The sequence below is a fragment of the Hyperoodon ampullatus genome (assembly GCF_949752795.1).
Source record: "Hyperoodon ampullatus genome assembly, chromosome: 18".
NCBI classification, from domain to species: domain Eukaryota; kingdom Metazoa; phylum Chordata; class Mammalia; order Artiodactyla; family Ziphiidae; genus Hyperoodon; species Hyperoodon ampullatus.
Window position 1 is genome coordinate 28,650,528 of NC_136931.1, and position 20,013 is coordinate 28,670,540.

A 20,013-nucleotide genomic window follows, 5' to 3' on the forward strand; every position below is an offset into this window, starting at 1 on the left:
CAGCCAGTCTAAAAGGCTGGGGGGGACGGGTGGTGGGGGGAAAGAAAGAGGGATACAAAAGACAGAAGGAAAGCAAGAATGAAAGGAAAAAAGGAGAAACGACAAAAAGAACAGACAAAAGAATGAAAGAAGGGAGGATAGTCCAAAGGAAGGAAGGAATCAGGGAGGGTGAAACAGAAAGCAAAAAACTGGCAAAAACAAAAACAAAAAATCTCCCCCCTATCCTGCTCTGAACCCTGACAGCCTAGTCCACCTAAAGTTTCAAATATGATATTTGTTCTGGTTTGCCACTTTGCATTTGCTTGGCACCAGTGACCTACTCAGCACAAACAAGGCTGATAGGCTCTAGTGTGACAAATCTCAAGAAACCCTGGGCCCCTTCACATAAAGGGCATCTGTAAAATATTATCAGCAGCAGCAACACTTTTGTTCAGTATCACTTTTTGTTCCAAAGTATATCCCAGATGGAAAAAGTGAGGTTTGTCCCCAGTCAGTCTATAGTATTACCCTTCTAAGTAGCGTTTTCATACCTACGACTGATTTAGTTAACCAGCAAATCTTTCACATGGAAAGGAATAAATGGAAATGTCACTTCAAAGAAAACAAGTAAGAAAAGGTCTAAGGGGAAAGACAGAACCAAAACATCAAGAAATTTGACCAGTGGCAAAAGAACTAGCTTAGCATCTTTGTGGTGGTGGTGATGATGGTGATGATGAAAAGGAGGAGGAATTTATCCAACCAGTACACCCACCCCTTGATGCCTTCCTCAGCAAGGCATGATGATAAGGATACAGGGCAAGGTATTAAGAAGCATCTGGGTTCAAGTTCCACCTTTGATAATAACTAATCTATCTTGATCTCAGTTTCTTCCGCTTCTAAATAAAGATGATGCTAACACCCATTCACCTCACCTCAAACACTGCAGTAAGGGACGAGACGGTGATGGACAAAGCCCACTGCAAAGTATTATATGAATGGAAAGATTATTATGGTGTGTCCCTCAAAGTTCACATAAAATTACTAACCTGTTATTTCCCCCCTAAAACTTCTAAATTAGGACAAAGTCACAGAGCTTCTCAATAACTATTTTTCCCAACAGTTTTTTTTTAATAATTTTTAAATTTTTTATTTTATTTATTTAATTTATTTTTTTGGACTGCGTTGGGTCTTTGTTGCTGCGCACATGCCTTCTCCAGTTGTGGTGAGCGGGGATTACTTTTCACTGTGGTGCGAGGGCTTCTCTTCGCGGTAGCTTTTCTTGTTGCAGAGCACGGGCTCTAGGCGCGTCGGCTTCAGTAGCTGAGGTGCGCGGGCTCAGTAGTTGTGGCTCGCGGGGTCTAGAGCGCAGGCTCAGTAGTTGTGGCACACAGGCTTAGTTGCTCTGCGGCATGTGGGATCTTCCTGGACCAGGGATCAAACCCATGTTCCCCGCACTGGCAGGCAGATTCTTAACCAGTGCGCCACCAGGGAAGTCCCTTCCCAACGGTTTGAGGGGGAGAGTGAAATGACATAATGGTTGCTCATAAAATCTGCACATCTCAGATCCCTTTTCACACATTAGGAAGATTTTTCCATTACAGAATAAAGGAAAAGATTGTATATTACTTTATAGGAATTGACCAATTCTGAACTATATGAGGGTCATTCTTATAGACTACCTCTAACACATGCTTCATGGACTAATTCCTCACTGCCCTGTTAAAATAAATCAATTTTCCTTGTCGTTTCAAAGATGTTCTACAGCTACAAGTACCTGGTCCAAACAATTCAACACTCCCAAAATGGTGGCAGTCAAGAAAGTACACTATGGAGCCATTTTCCAAGTTCTGTGAACTAAGGACATCTTGTTTTTGTAATTAGAGGGAAAAGTGAATTTTCCCTTCTAACGCCATTCAGTTCTCATTCACACCCTTAAAATCCCAAATTTAATGTTTTCTTGTCATCTAACTCCCTCAGCCCTCACTCACCCTCAATTCCAGTCAAGAGGTGTCCAGGTTGTGAAAAGGAGGGTAAAAGTCTTTCATAGGCAATGATTGTTTCCCTTCCAATCACTCTGAGCCCAGCTCCCTCCATAAGCAGGACACTGTACCTGCCCCTCAGCTAGATTCTAATTTCAACTTCACACTGGGAGAGTGGCACCAGGCACACGCTTGCTTAGCTGGGCCCTACTCTTTGCACACCACCACCCCTGCCCAGTTAGTTCCCTGCTGGTCTTCTCTTCAAGATTCTGTTATGTTAGTTTGCATTTATTTCTAAGAGCCAGTTAGTCCAAAGAGTACCAATTTGCATGACTTAGGTATTAATGTTCTGCTGATGTTCCTCACTTTTGTGCTATCTCCTAGAAGTGAGTAATTTTGCTGTGCAGAAATTCCTTCCTGTATTCTGGAGCACACACCAAGTTGAGGGCTCTGCCTGTGTCTTTAAAAGCCAAACACACATAATACCCATAGGCAGCCAAATCACATTATAAGATGCAAGATTTCAACATTCCGGCACACTGCCAGAGCTTAATGGCCAGTCAGACGCTAAGTAAGGAAATGGGTCTGCATTAAACCTACAAATAAGTCAACAATCAATAGTTCAGGATTACAGTAAAAATTTGATGTGCCCTTTAAATTGCTTCTAGCATCATCCTTCTAACTCCAGCTCAGCTTCAGAAGCAAAACAAAACAAAGATGATCAAGCAAGAAGCTGAACCCAACCTATTTTTACAAGCACAAAGCCTTGGCATTTCAAAACTAAAAGCTGCTCCAGGATTTCACAGAAATCCTTTACAGTGTACCTGTAGGGCAGCAAAACTGAGAAATAATAGGCTGGGCTTTAGACAGTAAATTAAACTGACAGCTCAGCAAGCAGAAAACTATGGCAAAAAAACCAGCACCTGGAGATAAACGGAGGAAGCACGTTTGGCCTTCCTGCAAAACTCATCTTCCCCCCAAACCAGCAGTGTTTGTATTAAAGTTTAGAAAGCACATTCCAGCTTCTCCCTCAATCAACATTATTTTACTACTAAGCTTATATAAATAAGAGCGATGCCCACCACATCCATTCTCTGTGAGCTTTGTACTCTTTATTTTGCTCTAAATGAGTGATCAATTATACCTCTATTTCCTATTTCTACCACCTTTCTCCTTCAAACATAACGTGGAAATTAGTCTACAATGAAGCTTAAAACCTAGAGGAATAAGGGAATAGTACTGAACTCAAACCCACAGAAGGGACTTCAAGTCTGGCATAATAGCCTTTTAGGCCTTAGGCTCCTCCTTGGTGAAATGGAATTAACAATAGTAACTGCCTCAGAGGGTTACTGGAAGGACTGAATGAGGAAACCCAGAGAGTGCTCAGTACAGTGTCTGGACACAATAAATGTTCAGTAAACCTTAGCTTTGCCTTCCCTATTTTAGCTGGGGTAAAACAGAAAACCGGAATTCAAAATTGTCTTTGGAGCCATGTTTCACTGTACCAACAAGTAAACTAAACAAAAGAAAGGAAGGGAGACAGGAAAGGAAGGGGAGAGAGATGAGGAGGGAAAGTGGGGGGTGGGGGAGAAAGGAAGAAAACATAGCTACTGAAACTAGTACTACCCAAAGTACAGCTGAAGAAGCACCCGTCCACAAGTAGTTTGTTCCCAGTCTGCAGCAGGTAAGTACAAAATCTGAGAATCAGCATTTAGAAACTTTTATAGCAACCTGACAGAGTAATTCTATGTCCACTGAATTTAAAAAACTAAGGCTTACAGGAATTCCCTGGCCCTGGCAGTCGTTAGGATCCATGCTTTCACTGCTGGGGCCCAAGATCAACCCTGGTTGGGGAACTAAGATCCCACAAGCCTCATGGCATGGCCAGAAACAAACAAACAAACAAAAAACAAAACCTAAGGCTTATATTCTGCATGTCTTTTATTTCATTTTTTTCTAGTAATTCATTTTTGCTGTATTTTATAAAAGTATCTCTCAGTCTGAGATAAACTGGGAAAAAAGAAACTTGAGAAACACGGATTATGTAAGCACCTTCTGAATACAACACCATCACCATATTCCTTCAACAGGAAGACATGTGGGGCAGTGTGGGGCCTCATCACAGAGCCAAGTGCTACTGTGAATGCCTTAAACCTTCAAGGATTCACCAGGCCCTGCTCATTTAGAGACTGCTTCTGCTGAGACAGACTCATATGCACTGTGGATAACAGAGAACTGAGCAAGAAATGAGAAAGCACTCCCAGATAATATCATACAAGTATATTTTGGTACCTTGAGCAAATCAAGCATATTATAACCTTCCATGGCTGTCCCTAAGATAGTAAGACAGCTTTTTCTAATTAGACAATTTTTTTTAAATAGATAAAGGAGGAATGGAGAAAACTCTGCCCCACATCCTTGTGCTCGTGTCATTCAAAGAAATAAATCAAATCAGGTAGTAATAAAAATCAGCCAGTGAATCCACACTCCCACTTACGTTCTGCTGACCTAATCCTCCCATTTGTGTTACAAACTAAATGAATAGCCTGGCTCTAGTTGTAAATGTGTTTTATAAGACAAAGGTTCTTTTTGTACAGTTTCTTGGAAGCTGTGTCACGCCCAGCCCTGCTCAGCAGATTCTGCTGCAGTGCTTCAAGTGCTGTGGTTTTCTGAAAAGCACAGGCGGGATTTGGCTGATGGTATCTCGGCCTCACAGTATCTCGGCCTCACAGCATCTCGGCCTCACAGCCACTCCATGGTGAGAAGCGGGGACTAGCCCTTCTGCCCTCCAGGATAACTGAAGCAGCGCGTGCACCGCTGCTCATCGTTAGCGTTGGAGACCAGGAGCTGCCTTCACCCTGAGCATGGGACTCACTCAACCTCTCCATATCTGAAGTGCAAGATGGAAGCCAACCATTTGCAAGACAGGAAAATGCTCAAAAAGGAAGCAATACACCCTGGTTCTGGGAGCTCTGCAGCAAAAGAAATTATAGTACTGGTCATGTCAGTAGAGGATGTTGTACATCCTACCTCCCAGCTTCTTTTCCTGGTCCCTGCCAACCAACAAACAGAAAAAAGCAAAACCAGGAGTATCTCCTGTCTGAGCCCCTCTCTCAGTTCCTTCACAGAATGCGGATTTTTAGTGGAGACAAGGAGAACCTGGGCCCCAAAGTTTTATAACTAGGGAGCCACACTTTGTAACCACCACCAATGGAAGGAGCCGCATCAGGCTGCTGGCCTGGAAAGCCATGGACTGAACACTGCGAAACAGAAATAAGAGATCACAGGGCGCTGTGGCAAGCAGATCAAAGTGGCGCACAGGGTCAAGGGCTGCCATCTGAGAATGACAGACTGGTCTACCGTAGTGCATTCAATATTTGACAAGGTTTTAACCCCCATTTAAATCAAACAGTTTAGCCCATTTCTGATTCCTGAAACCAAGCAATTTAAAGATACCAGAGTGAAGATAACAATATATGTTCCCCATCTCCGGAGTACTGGAGCATCAATAGATATCGGCAGGTTAAGAGAAGCTGGTAAAGAGGGAGGGGATGACTCAACTCCAGTTCAAAGGCACCAGGGCCTGGCCAATACTTGAAGCTCTATTAAATTGTTAGATAAATATTTTAGCCGTGGGCTTCTTCCAAAATACTCTTACAGAACCATTCCAACTTCTTTCTTAAGTTGGTAATTGATATTCCCCTGCTCACTACAGGATATAAGAAACCTCTGAGAAGACAAAAAAGCCTGTCATTTCCTGCCTGCACAGAATGCATTCAGCATCCATTTACTTGCTTGTTCTGAAAGCCCTGCATTCAGGAGTAAGTGTGAATGGTTAAGTAAAAAAGCTGAAATCTTATATCCTTGGCTTACATAAAAGCAGTTTTTCACATTTTCCACAGACGATGCCTTTAACAACCATTTTTATTCCAAAGTTACCATTTTTAATTCCATTCAGAGGACACTTTAATACAACTGCATACTTTGCCACCATACCATAATGTCTACCTTTCCCCTTATCACAAACAGGCAGAAAAATTAAATCATTTCAGTACTTACCACAGCAATCAGCATTAGACTACCTAATTATAAACACAAAATAGGATGGCACATTAACCTGCCTCTGTGAAGACACTATTTTTTCCTTTTTACATGTTTACTGGTTTTTACCAGCTCTGAGATTTACGCTGGGTCAGGGTTTAATGACAAGGAACAGCAAATAAGTGGGGGTGATGTGGGCACCGCAGTGTTTACCCAAGAGATGAAGCCTAGCACAGCTACTGCCCTGAACAAGAACACAGGACACAGTGTGATGTGTGTCTTTTCCACACGCACCTCAGCCACTACAACTGAATTCTGGCCTAAAATGTACCTGGTATTTGTTCTAGAAAAGGGTTTCTCTCTAACTAACGGGCTTTGGATCCAGTGGGAATTGGATTCATTTGCTAGTGAACCCAAGAGCATTACCTATAGCTTGTTTCAAGTCCAGGATAGGCAGCTGTTATAAGCTGGGAAAGGGCAAGATTCAAATATCCATTAAAGTCCTCTAAAAATTCATAAGAAAGGTTACCATGAACTTCCCAATGACTCTCTTAGGAGCAAGAGGAATATAACAAAGGAGGTCAATAAATCAAATGCTTAACTAAAAATCTTCACACTGTTAGATTCCATGCAACAGTCTCTTACATTTTTATATTATGTGAAAACATTTGAAGAGCAAAGTTTTATTCCTTCAGAGTCCATCAATTCAAAATTTCTAATCATCCAATTTGGGCTAGATCACTATTATTTGCAGAAAAGACTGCTCAAGCATATTAAGAGCAGAAACAATAAGGAAGATAAGTATGTTTTCCCTACTTAAACCATTTCTCAGAATTGCTATACAAATTATCAGTATGCAAATAGATGCAACTCTTATGAATGAACCTCATCTCTTCCTTAATTTACTAAAGCAGCTTTGGTAAGACCTCTCCTTGGTACACACACTTAGCAGTTTCAGTTTCTAGGAATAGATGAAAATGACAACTACATTTCTTTAAAAATAATTCCAGAATTAAGATATTGTTCACCCATTCAGAATGCACCCTCCCTCAACTAATTCGAGCTAGGGAAAGCTTACTGCACCTTTCCCTCAATATTAATACTTTGCCAGTACTAATCCTGAAGAACTGCTATTAGCATACTAATCACTCTAAGAAAGTCTGAACTTCTTTTCAACAAACTGCCACAGGATTTCTGGAACCAATTCCCTACCAACAACTTGCCAGTACTACAAACACACAATTAGCACTCAAGACAACTACTTTTCCTCTTAGCTGTAATACACAGCTGCATTTAATCAGCAGTACCTTAATTCTGAACGTATAAAATTAAAAGATAAACTATGAAAATAACAATTTAGGTGATATGGGATTATACCACCAGTGATTCATTTTTATGCTTACCAAAGCCATTTAGCTTCTTCTGATTATTTAAAAGATAAGCTAAGAGTGGTTTGAGTATACTCTACGTTACCAAGGACAGAAAAAGGAAGGAAATAATGAAAATTTTATTATAGATATAGTGTGGTAAGTAGAACGAGTTTTTAACAAGTCAATTATTATTGCACCATTTTCTTATAGTTATTTTATCCTCTTTTAAAGACTTCTTTTTCTCTTTATTCATACAGGACAGATTTCCATCTGGAAATTGAGCATATTATGAAGACATTTAGTTCCATATAGGGTTTTTGTGTGTGTAGAAGGGACTACATTTTCATTTATCATGATTTAAATTGGTTGCTAAGTCAATTCCAACAACATAAAGTTGTTTACTTTGTGGGGGAACATTCAGAAAGTTTTGTTTTTTCCTAAGCAGTAAAGCCAACATGCTATACTTGGAGGCCATGGGAAGAGAGATCTGAGACTATGAAAGAGGTGGCATCTAGGAAAGCCTTAAGAGGGTCAGACTGAAATTATGGCTCAGACATTTTCAGAGGTGCTACTCCACGCTAAAGGAAGGGGGTGAGCAAAGGCCTAAAGTATAAAAGGAAAATGAAAGAGTTTGGTAACCTGGTTAGCTGAAGTAGAAATCTCTCTCTCACACACCCCCCAATTTAATCCTACCTATACTTACCCTGTAAACTAGAGTACTTAAAAATACTTAAAAAAAAATCAGACTGTCTCTAGTTGGAAAATGTCTCTTGAGAAATCTCTTAAATACTTTATAGAACATTAACCTGTTTGGAGAGAATGACTATGACTAAACTCTGGAATCAGACAAGGGTAGTCAGCCTCACTTTCCAAAGGCCTGAAAGAGAGTGCTGAGGATGAGATCAGATACTTGGTTGAGGTTTGCAGTCCCTGGAACAACTAGAAATAGACGTCTTATCCTGAAACTCCTCCATGAAACAGAGTTAGATTTGAAGATGTTTCATTTATTACAGTTAATTGACAGTTTTAAATTTTCTGGCACTGTAAGTATAGTGGGTTGAAGTGGGTACTGCCAAAAATATATGTCTAAGTCCTAACTCCTGGTACCAGTGAACGTGATCTTATTTGGAAATGGGGTCTCTGCAAATGTAATTAAGGTAAGCATCTCAAGATGAGACCACCTTGGAGTTAGGGTGGGCCCTAAATCCAATGGCTGGTGTCCTTATAAGAGAAGGGAGAAATGGATTTGACACACCTGACAAAAAACCTATGAAGATGGAGGCAGACTGGACTTATGCTGCCACAGATCAAGGAATGTCAGGAGCCACCAGAAGCTAAAAGAGGACAGAGTCTCCTCTTGTGCCTTCGGAGGGCGCTGCCAACACCCCAATTTCAAAGTTCTGAGCTCCAGACTGTGAGAGAATGCATTTCTAATGTTTTAGGCCACTAAGTTTGTGGCAATTTGCTGTGGCAGCCATAGGAATCTAATACAGTAAGTTCAGCAATAATATTATTATATTTTGGTTTAATGACATTTGGAAATATTACAGCCTAACGCCGAGAAACTGCAGCTCCCATTTTTTATGGCCAACCCAGGCTGTTTCTGCAGAGCCTTCTTGAAAAATACATGTAATCTAGTGAAAAAGCCCAGAATATAACTGAACTGTGTAACTGTGCACTTTATTACTCTATAATACACATCATCCATGGTACATTAGGTCTGTTCAGACGACAGTAAAAATGTGCAGTCTGCCCTCTATATTTTTTTCCAAAGACGGAAGTGAGCAAGTGGATCTCTGTGAGAGGAACCATACTTGCAAGCACCACAAAGTCACTCAGAATAGAGCAGTACAGTTGTTTTAGTACCATGTCCTCTTAACAGTTATGGCTCTTCAGCTCCATTACAAAAATGTGTAGGCCTTCTTTATGACCATTTCCAAAAATTAAATCAATAAACATTAAAAAAAATTCCACTAGCATCAGCCATACATATATTTAAGTGGGTTTATTTAAATATGTTACTTTTGCTGGCCACAGCAGTCTTTTAAAAATGCATTATCAATGCATGCCAACATCACTGTTTATGACAAACAACAAAAAACCTGTATTAATTTCAAGCTCCATTAGAAAAAGAAGGAAATACAATCAATGTTTACGAAACAGAAAAGGACAACCTATTCATGGGAAAATGCCTTTCCAAGCTTATAAGTAATGCAAACAATGGATGGTACAAAGTCTTGGACAGCACCTGTCAAAGGATCCTTCAGCATTTCCTTTTATGGATTTATAAGCTGACATAATAAATTCACTCTGACTGATACTCAGTACGTGGGATTAGGGTACGTTCTCATCTCAAGAACTGCACTGGTTGGAAAACAAAAGCTCATACACAAAAATCGATCAGATTTATGGTATGTGAATTATATTTCAGTAAAGCTGGTAAAAATAAATGAGAAAAAAAACGTCCATCAAAAAGTATATCTGGGGCTTCCCTGGTGGCGCAGTGGTTGAGAGTCCACCTGCTGATGCAAGGAACATGGGTTTGTGCCCCGGTCCGGGAAGATAGCACATGCCGCAGAGCGGCTGGGCCTATGAGCCATGGCCGCTGAGCCTGAGTGTCCGAAGCCTGTGCTCTGCAGCGGGAGAGGCCACAACAGTGAGAGGCCCGCGTACTGCAAAAAAAAAAAAAAAAAGTATATCTGGCCTTTTTAAAAACAAAAAATTGAAAATGTCCAAATGAACTCTTCCTGGACAACCAACACATTAAGAGAAGAATTAAAAGGAGGACCACTCCATGCTAAGGGCGAAAGCTGGCTTGGCTCCTATATTTGACTACTACACAGGAAGTCAGGAAAGGACATGATACTACTATGGGTACAGGAAGTTTAGGCATAGATCAGCTGAGCCACACAATACAACTTAAAACTCCAATCTCTATCAATCACTAGAGCTATCTCAGATTAGGCCAAAGACTCAGCCCTTTAGAAGTTAAATTTTCTCCTTTAAGCCTTTGCTGGCAAGAAGATGAAGTCAATAGAGGATTTTATTTTGAAATTAGTTAGTCTTAAATCTTTACTTCAGGTCTAGATGATCAATTCCCAATTAATCAAAACTTACCTTGGAGTGACCACTTCACATTTTTAAAGCTATTCCAGAAAAGCTCAACTGAGAGGTAAAATTTTGAAATGGAGGCATCCTTCCTCTCAAAGTTCAAAGACTTCCCAGTGGTGCAGGACCAAAACTCTTAGCCATGCTCATTCCAAATTAAGAAACTCTCTTTGATGTGACCAAGCATGCATTGCTAGGAAGCCACCTAATGGGGCTATTGAAGGACAGTGTTCATGCATAAAGTAGAAGGTTAGAATAAATGATCATTATGACTCAATACATTTATAAACCTGTCATTAATATCTCAAAGCAAAAAATGTTGTACCACATCAGTTGGAATTCATGAAGTGCATCACTAAATGTTGCTGGGTATTCCAAATATGTATTACAAATATGCCAAAGAAAATCTAAAAAGCAGTTTTTAAAATAAACAACTTATTTGGCATTTTAAACATTAAAAACAACTCAAACAAACAAATAACCTTTCAGCAAGTGCCATTTCTTTCCACACTATTAGGAATACTTCCCCACATATATGGTGATTATTCAAATTATTTAAGCTGTATCTCATTCACTCACCTGTTATGGGAGTAAGTATTTGTTTCTAGGGCATCAAGCAGTTGAAATAGAAGGTGGGGAGAGCAACAGCTAAAACTTAAAAAAAAAAAAAAAAGAGGCAAGTATACATGCCATTTTGAGATTACATGGAAAGGGCTTCCCTGGTGGCACAGTGATTAAGAATCATTCGCTTGCCGGTGCAGGGGACACGGGTTCCAGCCCTGGTCTGGGAAGATCCCACGTGCCGCGGAGCGACTAAGCCCGTGCACCACAACTACTGAGCCTGCGTCCTGCAACTACTGAAGCCAGCATGCCTAGAGTCCATGCTCCGCAACAAGAGAACCCACCACAATGAGAAGCCCACGCACAGAAACGACGAGTAGCTCCCGCTCGCAGCAACTAGAGAAAGCCCACACACAGCAATGAAGACCCAATGCAGCTAAAAAATAAATTAATTAATTAAAAAAAAAAGATTACACGGAAATAAGAAGGCATCTATAAGGTGACAGGCAAATATAATTTAGTACATAAAACTGGAAAAAAACTGGATTTTCATACTCTGGGAACATATCAATAACAGGGAAAATAATGAATATCTATAGTTACTGAACTCTCAACTCAAAGTTGAGGGTTTTAGGTTTCTCAAGTGGAATAAACGCAGTAGAATTATGGCCATTACTATAGATGGATTAAAACAGTTCTCGGAAGGGTAGTGGAGTAAAGAGTATTAATTCAAACTGAGCTCAAATAATAAATAACAGATCCATCTGTACTAGGATTTGCCTTTGTAGGACCTGCATCCTTTCATCTCAAAGGTAAATCAATGATAAAAATGGTATCCCACTATCCCTTCACTCTAACACAAGTCAGTGTTCCAATTCCTCAGAACTAAATGGATCACAGGGCTTCCCTGGTGGTCCAGCGGGTAAGACTCTGTGCTCCCAATGCAGGGGGCCTGGTTTCAATCCCTGGTTGGGGTACTAGATCCCACACGCATGCCACAACTAAGAGTCCATGTGCCACAACTAAAGAATCTGCATGCCATAACTAAGACCTGGTGCAGCCTGAAGGAATGAATGAATGAATAAATGAATAAACAAATATTAAAAAAAACCCAACAACTAAATGGATCACAAGATTTTTCCTTAACAATTTTGCACACACACACACACACACACACACTCACACACACAAAAATACCAGTTTCTGATTAGATTAAAATAGCAATCAATTGTGCCAGTGGCATGCTAGGTTAAATGAGACAGGAGTGCTCTATCAGACCATTTCCTGGTGCCACTAATGGAGCCAAATACTTCCTAGAAATCGATGAGTAGGTTTCAGTAAATAGTACTCTGTTTCCCCAGCTCTTTGCCAAGCCATACAAGCAAGATGTAGAAAAGAAATGTGGAAGACGAATAGTAAAATTATTTGAGATCTAGCAAAGAAAGCAAGAGAAACTTCAACTAATGTCTCTGTGCCTTGGATTAAGCCCAAAGAAGGAAAAGAAATCTGTGCTCATAATCACAATAATTTAAAAAGTGCAGGTTGGAAATGCTTTCCTAAATTCAGCCTTACAGAGCACCCTGAAAATAATCCAATGTTCCTCCAAAGCTGAGCCTCCCGTTCTCTTAATATCTGAGGAAGAAGAGAATTAACAAAGAAATGTGATATTCCTAAACCAGCTGGTGAACAAAAGGCCAGGGCCTTCAGCCTGGGTTGCATGCTCAGGGTTGCACCTGCACCAGTCCTGGTACCTGGCAGCCCTTACCTGAATGTCTGTGTCCTTCACAGGCTCAAGAGGCTCAAAGGTGGTGGCTGCACTCAGACTCTCCAATCGCTGGGAGATGTGGGATATGTCAAGTCCCCGAGACCCGAGGAGAACTGACCTATATGAGGATATAGGGCAGGGAGAAAAAAGTAGAATTAGAACATCTAATATGCTTCCTAAAATACTAGAGAGTATTTTTAGTATGAAACTAAAACTTCTTATATACTGCCCAAACACTTTTGTATGGTTGTTTTATACCTTTCCAAAAAGATCTACCACCTGGGATAACAGACACAACGTTGCATTTGGTAGTAAGAGAGAGTTCTGATCATGCCTAAATTAGAGTGAGGGACCTGTCTAGGATAAATTGATAGCATATCAATAAAATTACAGGCTAGACTGCTCCAAACACTTTATAGTAAAGAAAATCGTGAGGTAGATATTATTCTCAATCCCCGTTTTACAGATGAGGGAACCAATGTGCAAAGAGGTTAACCAACTTATCAAAAGTCACAGAGCCAGGAAACAGCAGAGCCAGGTCACCAAGCTCCACAGCACAAACTCTTAACCACCATCCTATATTTACAGCCTCTATAAAGACAGATGTAGTAAACCACAAAATTTTAGAAGCTTCAGGAGAACCTAGTCTAAACTTCATTCATTAATTAAGGAAACTGAAAGTCCAGGGCAATCAATAACTTGCAAAGGGCAGGGAAACCAGAATCCAAGGCCAGTTCTCCAAAGCTTCTCTTCAAAAGCCAAATACCATGTGCAGTACATCTTCAAATTCCCTCTCTGCTGCCCAATCCAACAGTAGAGGAAGCTGTCACCTGACTAATAAATGCTTTTGAAGAGAGATGGGAACACTACAGCTGGCTTTATGTCTACTCATCTGGAGCAATGTAACAATGGGAGAGCAAAAAAAAAATTATAGATTCTCACTAATATCTAGAACACTCTCTGGAAGAAAGAAACTTAGGGAAATTAATTGTTTAGACTGTTGCTTTTGGATTATGATTTAGTACCACCAAATCCCATGGATAAAGTCTGTGCTCATTCTTAGTAACTTAGAAGCTAGACCACCTGGCGGCACAAATAACCCTAACACCTATGGGTGTTACACTGAAGATGACCAATTCTGAACTAACACACTTACTGGAAAAAAGAAAAGACTTCTCACGCTTATTTCCATTCTACTTAGTACCACAGGAATAGATAATGTGCACCCAGAGGGCTCCACACTGTAGATTTTTGTCTCTTCCGTGCAGACTGGTCAGCTATGATGCCATCCCTGAGGCTTCCCCTCCAGGCTATCATTTCAAATAGATAATCTTGCCTCTCTCTTCTAACAATCCTTGATGGCTAACTTTCTAGTACAGTGGTTCCCAGTCCTGGTTGCACATTAGAATCGTCTAGACAACTTTCCTCCCAATGATTCTGATTAGTGTTGGGTAAGCCTGGAGCACGGGTATCAGTATTAGGCTCTCTTCCCTTTTTTATAACAGCTTTACTGAGATATTATTCACATATCATACAATTCACCCATTTAAAGTGTAGAATTCCATGGGTTTTAGTATATTCACAGAGTTGTACAACCATCGCCACAAGCTATTTTAGAATATTTTCATCACCCCTCCCTGCCAAAATTTCCCCCACTCCATAAGCAGTCGTGGGAATATATCAATAAAATGCTCATGTCTCCACAAATCTCCCCCTAACCACTAATTTATTTTCTGTCTCTATAAATTTGCCTACTCTGGACATTTTCTATAAATGGAATCATACAATATGTGGTCTTTCATGACTGGTTTCTTTCACTGAGCATAACATTTTCAAGGTTCATCCATGTTGTAGCATGTATCAGTACTTCATTTCTTTTTATTATTGAATAGTACTCCATCTTATGGATATGCTATATTTTATATTAATGAACATATCATCATTTGAAGGACATTTGGGTTGTTTCCACTTTTTGGTTATTATAAAAAATGCTGCCACGAACGTTCACGTGCAAGTTTTTGCGTGAACCTATGTTTTCATTTCTCTTGGGTATACACCTAGGAGTGGAACTGCTAGATTATATATTGACTCCCTGTTTAACCTTCTGAAGAACTGCCAGACTATTTTCCAAAGCAGCTACACTATTTTATATTCCCATGAGCAATGTACAAGGGTTCTAATTTTTTCCACACTCTTGCCAATACCTGTTACTACCTTTTTGATTATAGCCATTTTAGCCAACTCCTTTTTAAACTATTATAGAAAAAAATCTTAATATGAAATTAAAATAATAAACCCTGTACCTATCACCCAGCTTCAAAAACTAGCGTGTCGTAGCAAACTATTTTCATCTACATCACTACCTACTTTCCTCTCTCTACCACCCAGATTATTTCAAAGTAAATCCAAAATATTCTCTTAATTATTTCATAACTTTAAAATGTGTTTGTTTGAATGGAATACAAGTAAGTTCTCTACCTGCAAATAACTGATATGCCTCCAAATGTCTTTTAATATTTGAGTTGCCCCTCCATCTCATTTTTTTTTCTTACAATTTCTTTGTTGGAGACTCTAGATTATTTGTTCCATAGAGCAGTGCTACTCAAACTTGAAATGTGCATGTGAATCACCTGGGAAGCTTGTTAATAAGCATATTGTTTCAGTAGGTCTGGGATAGGGCCTGAGGGTCTCCATTTCTAAAAAGCTCACAGCTGATGCTTATGCTGTTGATCTATGGACCAGAATCAAAGCAGCAAGGATGCAGTTTCCCACATAACAGGTTTTACTGATTGCATCCCCATGATGTAATTTAACATGTTCCTCCGGCCTCTCCTATCCAATTTCCTGTAAATTGAAAGTAAGTGCTAATGGTTTGATCAGATTCAGGTGGCATTATTATTATTTTTTTTTGGTTCAATTACTTCAGACTTTTATCAAGAGGTATGTAATATCTGATTACCTCTTTTTGGAATGTTACCAGACACTGATGATCATTGCTTAGATGCATTAATTCCTTAGAGGTTGCAAAATGGTGGTATTCTGTCTCTATTAGCTGGAATATTTCCCCTCAGAGACACTCTTCATCAACTATGTGGTTACTCTGAATAATGAGTTGATTCTCTAGCATTCTCCAAAGGTGACTGATGAGTTTTGCTTGAGTATCATTATGAACTCATGAATTTAAACATATCTGATGTATTTCAATCCACTGCAGTTATTATCCTTATCATGGCCAAAATCATCTCATCTTTGGCCAGTAGAAGCCTTTTCAAGTTGGTTTCTGAGTTCTTTTGACATGACTCAAGTTGACCTACATAACTTCCTTGCCATCTGGTATGACAAGACAAGTTCATCTTGCCCCAGACCTGGCATCGGTCAACTCTCCAAAGAGCCCGTTACTTTTTATTACAAAATGGATTTTTAGAGACCACTATCTGGGCACTAAGATTGCTCATTGCTACGCTGTTTCTAAGCCTTTCAGTAAGCAGAGCTACAAATAGAGTTTTTACTTTTGTTTCAGTTTCCTTAAGATAAATTACATCACGAGTTCATACTGACATTTCCAATTCAAAATTAAAAACATAAAGTTTGGGTTTAACCTCATAGATTTTCTATCTGTATCTCCTTTCTCTCATACCCAAAGTCCTAGTTCTCAGCATCGCCACCTTAACTACTTATTTGCTTTATCCTACACTATACACACAATAGTCTCAAAACAGCAGTATCAAACCCTCTACCAATAATATCATTATTGAAGACCGATTAAGATATTACTTGGAAATGTTCCTCTCTGAATGATTATGTCACCAACTGAATGAGCATTTATTTTCCTTCTTTAGGAATTCTTTTTTTGAAATTTAATTTTGTTTTATAATTACACAAAATATGTATACAATTCCAAAGTCAAATCTATAAAAAAAAGTCCACCTTCACCTTATTTTTTCCCTTTTCCTATAGGTAACCCTTTGTTTGTTTGTTTACACCATTTATATATATATATTTTTTGCGGTACGCGGGCCTCTCACTGTTGTGGCCTTTCTGGTTGCAGAGCACAGGCTCCAGACGCGCAGGCCCAGCGGCCATGGCTCACGGGCCCAGCCGCTCCGTGGCATGTGGGATCTTCCCGGACCGGGGCACAAACCCATGTCCCCTGCATCGGCAGGCGGACTCTCAACCACTGCGCCACCAGGGAAGCCCACACCATTTATATTAATCACACCTTTTTATTTCCTGTATTTGTTGCTTTAACATCTAGGGCCTTGCAGGCACTGGAGTGACTGCCTCTCCCACAGTTAGCTAATTCCTAGAGGCCTGTAAGCGCATATAAGAACATATGCACACTAATCACTCCAGAGCCCATACCTCAACCACCTCCTTCATTGGGTCACTATCCCCTGCCCTAATCATCTCAGGGTGAGGTACCAGACAACTAGAGACAGCGCCTTTACCCTAGAGCCCACTAAGGCTATTCAAACTAGCCAATCCTAAGCCTGCTCACCCTGCCTTCCCAGAGAAACCTCAGTAAAGGCTCTTGCCCAGGTTTTCCCCTTGCTTCCTCTGCCCCCTGACTGACCTCAGTGCTCCCTCAGTGGCCCTGCATGGCATGCCCTGCCTCCTGTTTCCAGAGAAATGTGAGTAGAGGGCTTCCCTGGTGGCGCAGTGGTTAAGAATCCGCCTGCCAATGCAGGAGACACGGGTTCGAGCCCTGGTCAGGGAAGATCCCACATGCTGCAGAACAACTAAGCCCATGCACCACAACTACTGAGCCTGCGCTCTAGAGGCCGAGCTCCACAACAAGAGTAGCCACTGCAATGAGAAGCAGGTGCACTGCAACGAAGAGTAGCCCCCGCTTGCATCAGCTAGAGGAAGCCCGCACACAGCCATGAAGACCCAATGCAGCCGAAAAAAAAGAAATGTGAGTAGAAACTTCTTCCTTCATGACAGTCAGGTCATATCCATGTTTGCATGTCTTACCAAACCTGATTATAGTAAATCTCAGCTACTTTTAAACACCTTCCTTCTTTTTTTATTAGCAGTTAGGTATATAAGTTTGTGTTACCTACTTTTTAAAAACAGCTTTATTGAGCTATAATTCACATACTATACAATCACCCACTTAAAACGTATAATTCATAGATACATTTATAAATGAATCACTTTGTTGTACACCTGAAACTAACACAACATTGTTAATCAACTATACTCCAATATAAAATAAAAATTAAAAAGCATTTTAAAAAATGGCAGAATGTTGATATGATAGGTGATGGGTACCTGGGAGTTTATTATACTGTTTTCTCTACTATTGTGTATGTTTTAATATTTCCATAATAAAAGTGTTAAAAGTAAGTGCAATAAGAGGGGAAAAAAAGAATCTCAAAAAAAAAAAAGTATAATTCAGTGGGTTTTAGTATAGTCACAGATTTGTGCAACCACCACTACAATCGATTTTAGAATATTTTCATCACCCAGAAAAGAAATCACCCTACCCACCAGCAGTCACTCCCTATGTCCCCTAATCTACCCACTCCCTTGGCAACCTCTAATCTACTTTCTGTTTCTACAGATTTGCCTATTCTGGACATTTTCTATAAATGGAACTATACAACATGTAGTCTTGTGACTGGCTTCTTTCACTTAGCATAATGTTTTCAAGGTTCATCCATGTTGGAGCATGTATTAGTAGTTCATTCTTCTTTATTGCCAAATAGTATTCCATTATATGGATATGCCACTTTTATTTATCAATTCATCAGCTGTTAGACATTTCGACTGTTTATACTTTTTGGTGATTATGAGTAATGCTGCTATGAACGCTCATGTACAGGTTTTTGTGTGGACAACTGTTTTCATTCCTCCTGGGTATAAACCTGGGAGTGGAACTGCTCAGTCATATGGTAACTCTATATTTAACCTTTTGAGAAACTGCTGGACGGTTTTCCAAAGTGGCTGCACCACTTTACATTCCTACCGACAGTTTACGAGGGTTTCAATATTTTCCACATTCTCACCAACATTTGTTATCCGTCTTTTTGATTACAGCCATCCTAGTGGGGGTGAAGTGGTATCTTATTGCGGTTTTGATTTGCATTTCCCTGATGGTTAGTGATGTTGAGCATCTTTTCATTTGCTTATTGGACATTAATATACCTCCTTTGGAGAAATGCCTATTCAGATCTTTTGCTCATTTTAAAATTGGGTTGTCTTTTGGTCCAGCCACTAAGTAAAACAATATGGAGGTTTCTCAAAAAACTAAAAACAGAACTACCATATAATCCAGCAATTCCACTCCGGGGTATGTACTTGGCAAAAATGAAAACACTAAACCAAAAAGATACATGCATCCACAGCAGCACTATTTACAATAGCCAAGATATGAAAACAACCCAAGTGCCCATCCATAGCTGATAAAGAAGATGTGATACACACAGTGGACTGTTACTCAGCCATAAAAAAGAATGAGGGACTTCCCTGGTGGTGCAGTGGTTAAGAATCCACCTGCCAATGCAGGGGACACAGGTTTGATCCCTGGTCCAGGAAGATCCCACATGCCACATGCCACAGAGCAACTAAGCCCATGCGCCACAACTACTGAGCCTGCACTCTAGAGCCCGTGAGCCACAACTACTGAGCTCACACGCCACAACTACTGAAGCCTGCATGCCCTAGAGCCCACACACCACAACTGCTGAAGCCCGTGTGCCTAGAGCCCGTGCTCCACAATAAGAGAAGCCACCGAAATTAGAAGCCTGCGCACCGCAACGGAGAGTAGCACCTGCTCACAACAGGTAGAGAAAGCCCGTGCAGCAACCAAGACCCAATGCAGCCCAAAACAAAAAACAAACAAAAAAGAATGAAAATCTGCCATTTGCAGCAATGTGCATGGGCTGAGAGAACATTACGCTTAATGAAATAAGTCAGACAGAGAAAAACAAATACTGTATGATATCACTTACATGTGGAATCTAAAAAATAATGCAAACCAACATACACACAGAACAGAAACAGACTCATAGATATAGAAAACTATGGGGGCTTCCCTGGTGGCGCAGTGGTTGAGAGTCTGCCTGCCGATGCAGGGGACACGGGTTCGTGCCCCGGTCCAGGAGGATCCCACATGCCGCAGAGTGGCTGGGCCCGTGAGCCATGGCCACTGAGCCTGCGCGTCTGGAGCCTGTGCTCCGCAACGGGAGAGGCCACAACACTGAGA

The 20,013-nt window shown here is 40.5% G+C and overlaps 1 protein-coding gene across 5 annotated transcripts in view; it reads right to left on the minus strand.

The window, feature by feature from the left end:
* NUP93 (nucleoporin 93) overlaps positions 1 to 20,013 on the minus strand; it is a gene marked incomplete at its 5' end in the record, with an annotated part of 88,362 nt that overhangs the window by 63,116 nt on the left and 5,233 nt on the right. For all 5 annotated transcript variants that reach the window (XM_079723179.1, XM_079723178.1, XM_079723177.1 and 2 more), the window contains one exon: positions 12,804 to 12,921. In XM_079723179.1, the coding sequence (XP_079579305.1) occupies positions 12,804 to 12,921 (118 nt within the window). The remainder of the gene's footprint in view (positions 1 to 12,803; positions 12,922 to 20,013) is intronic.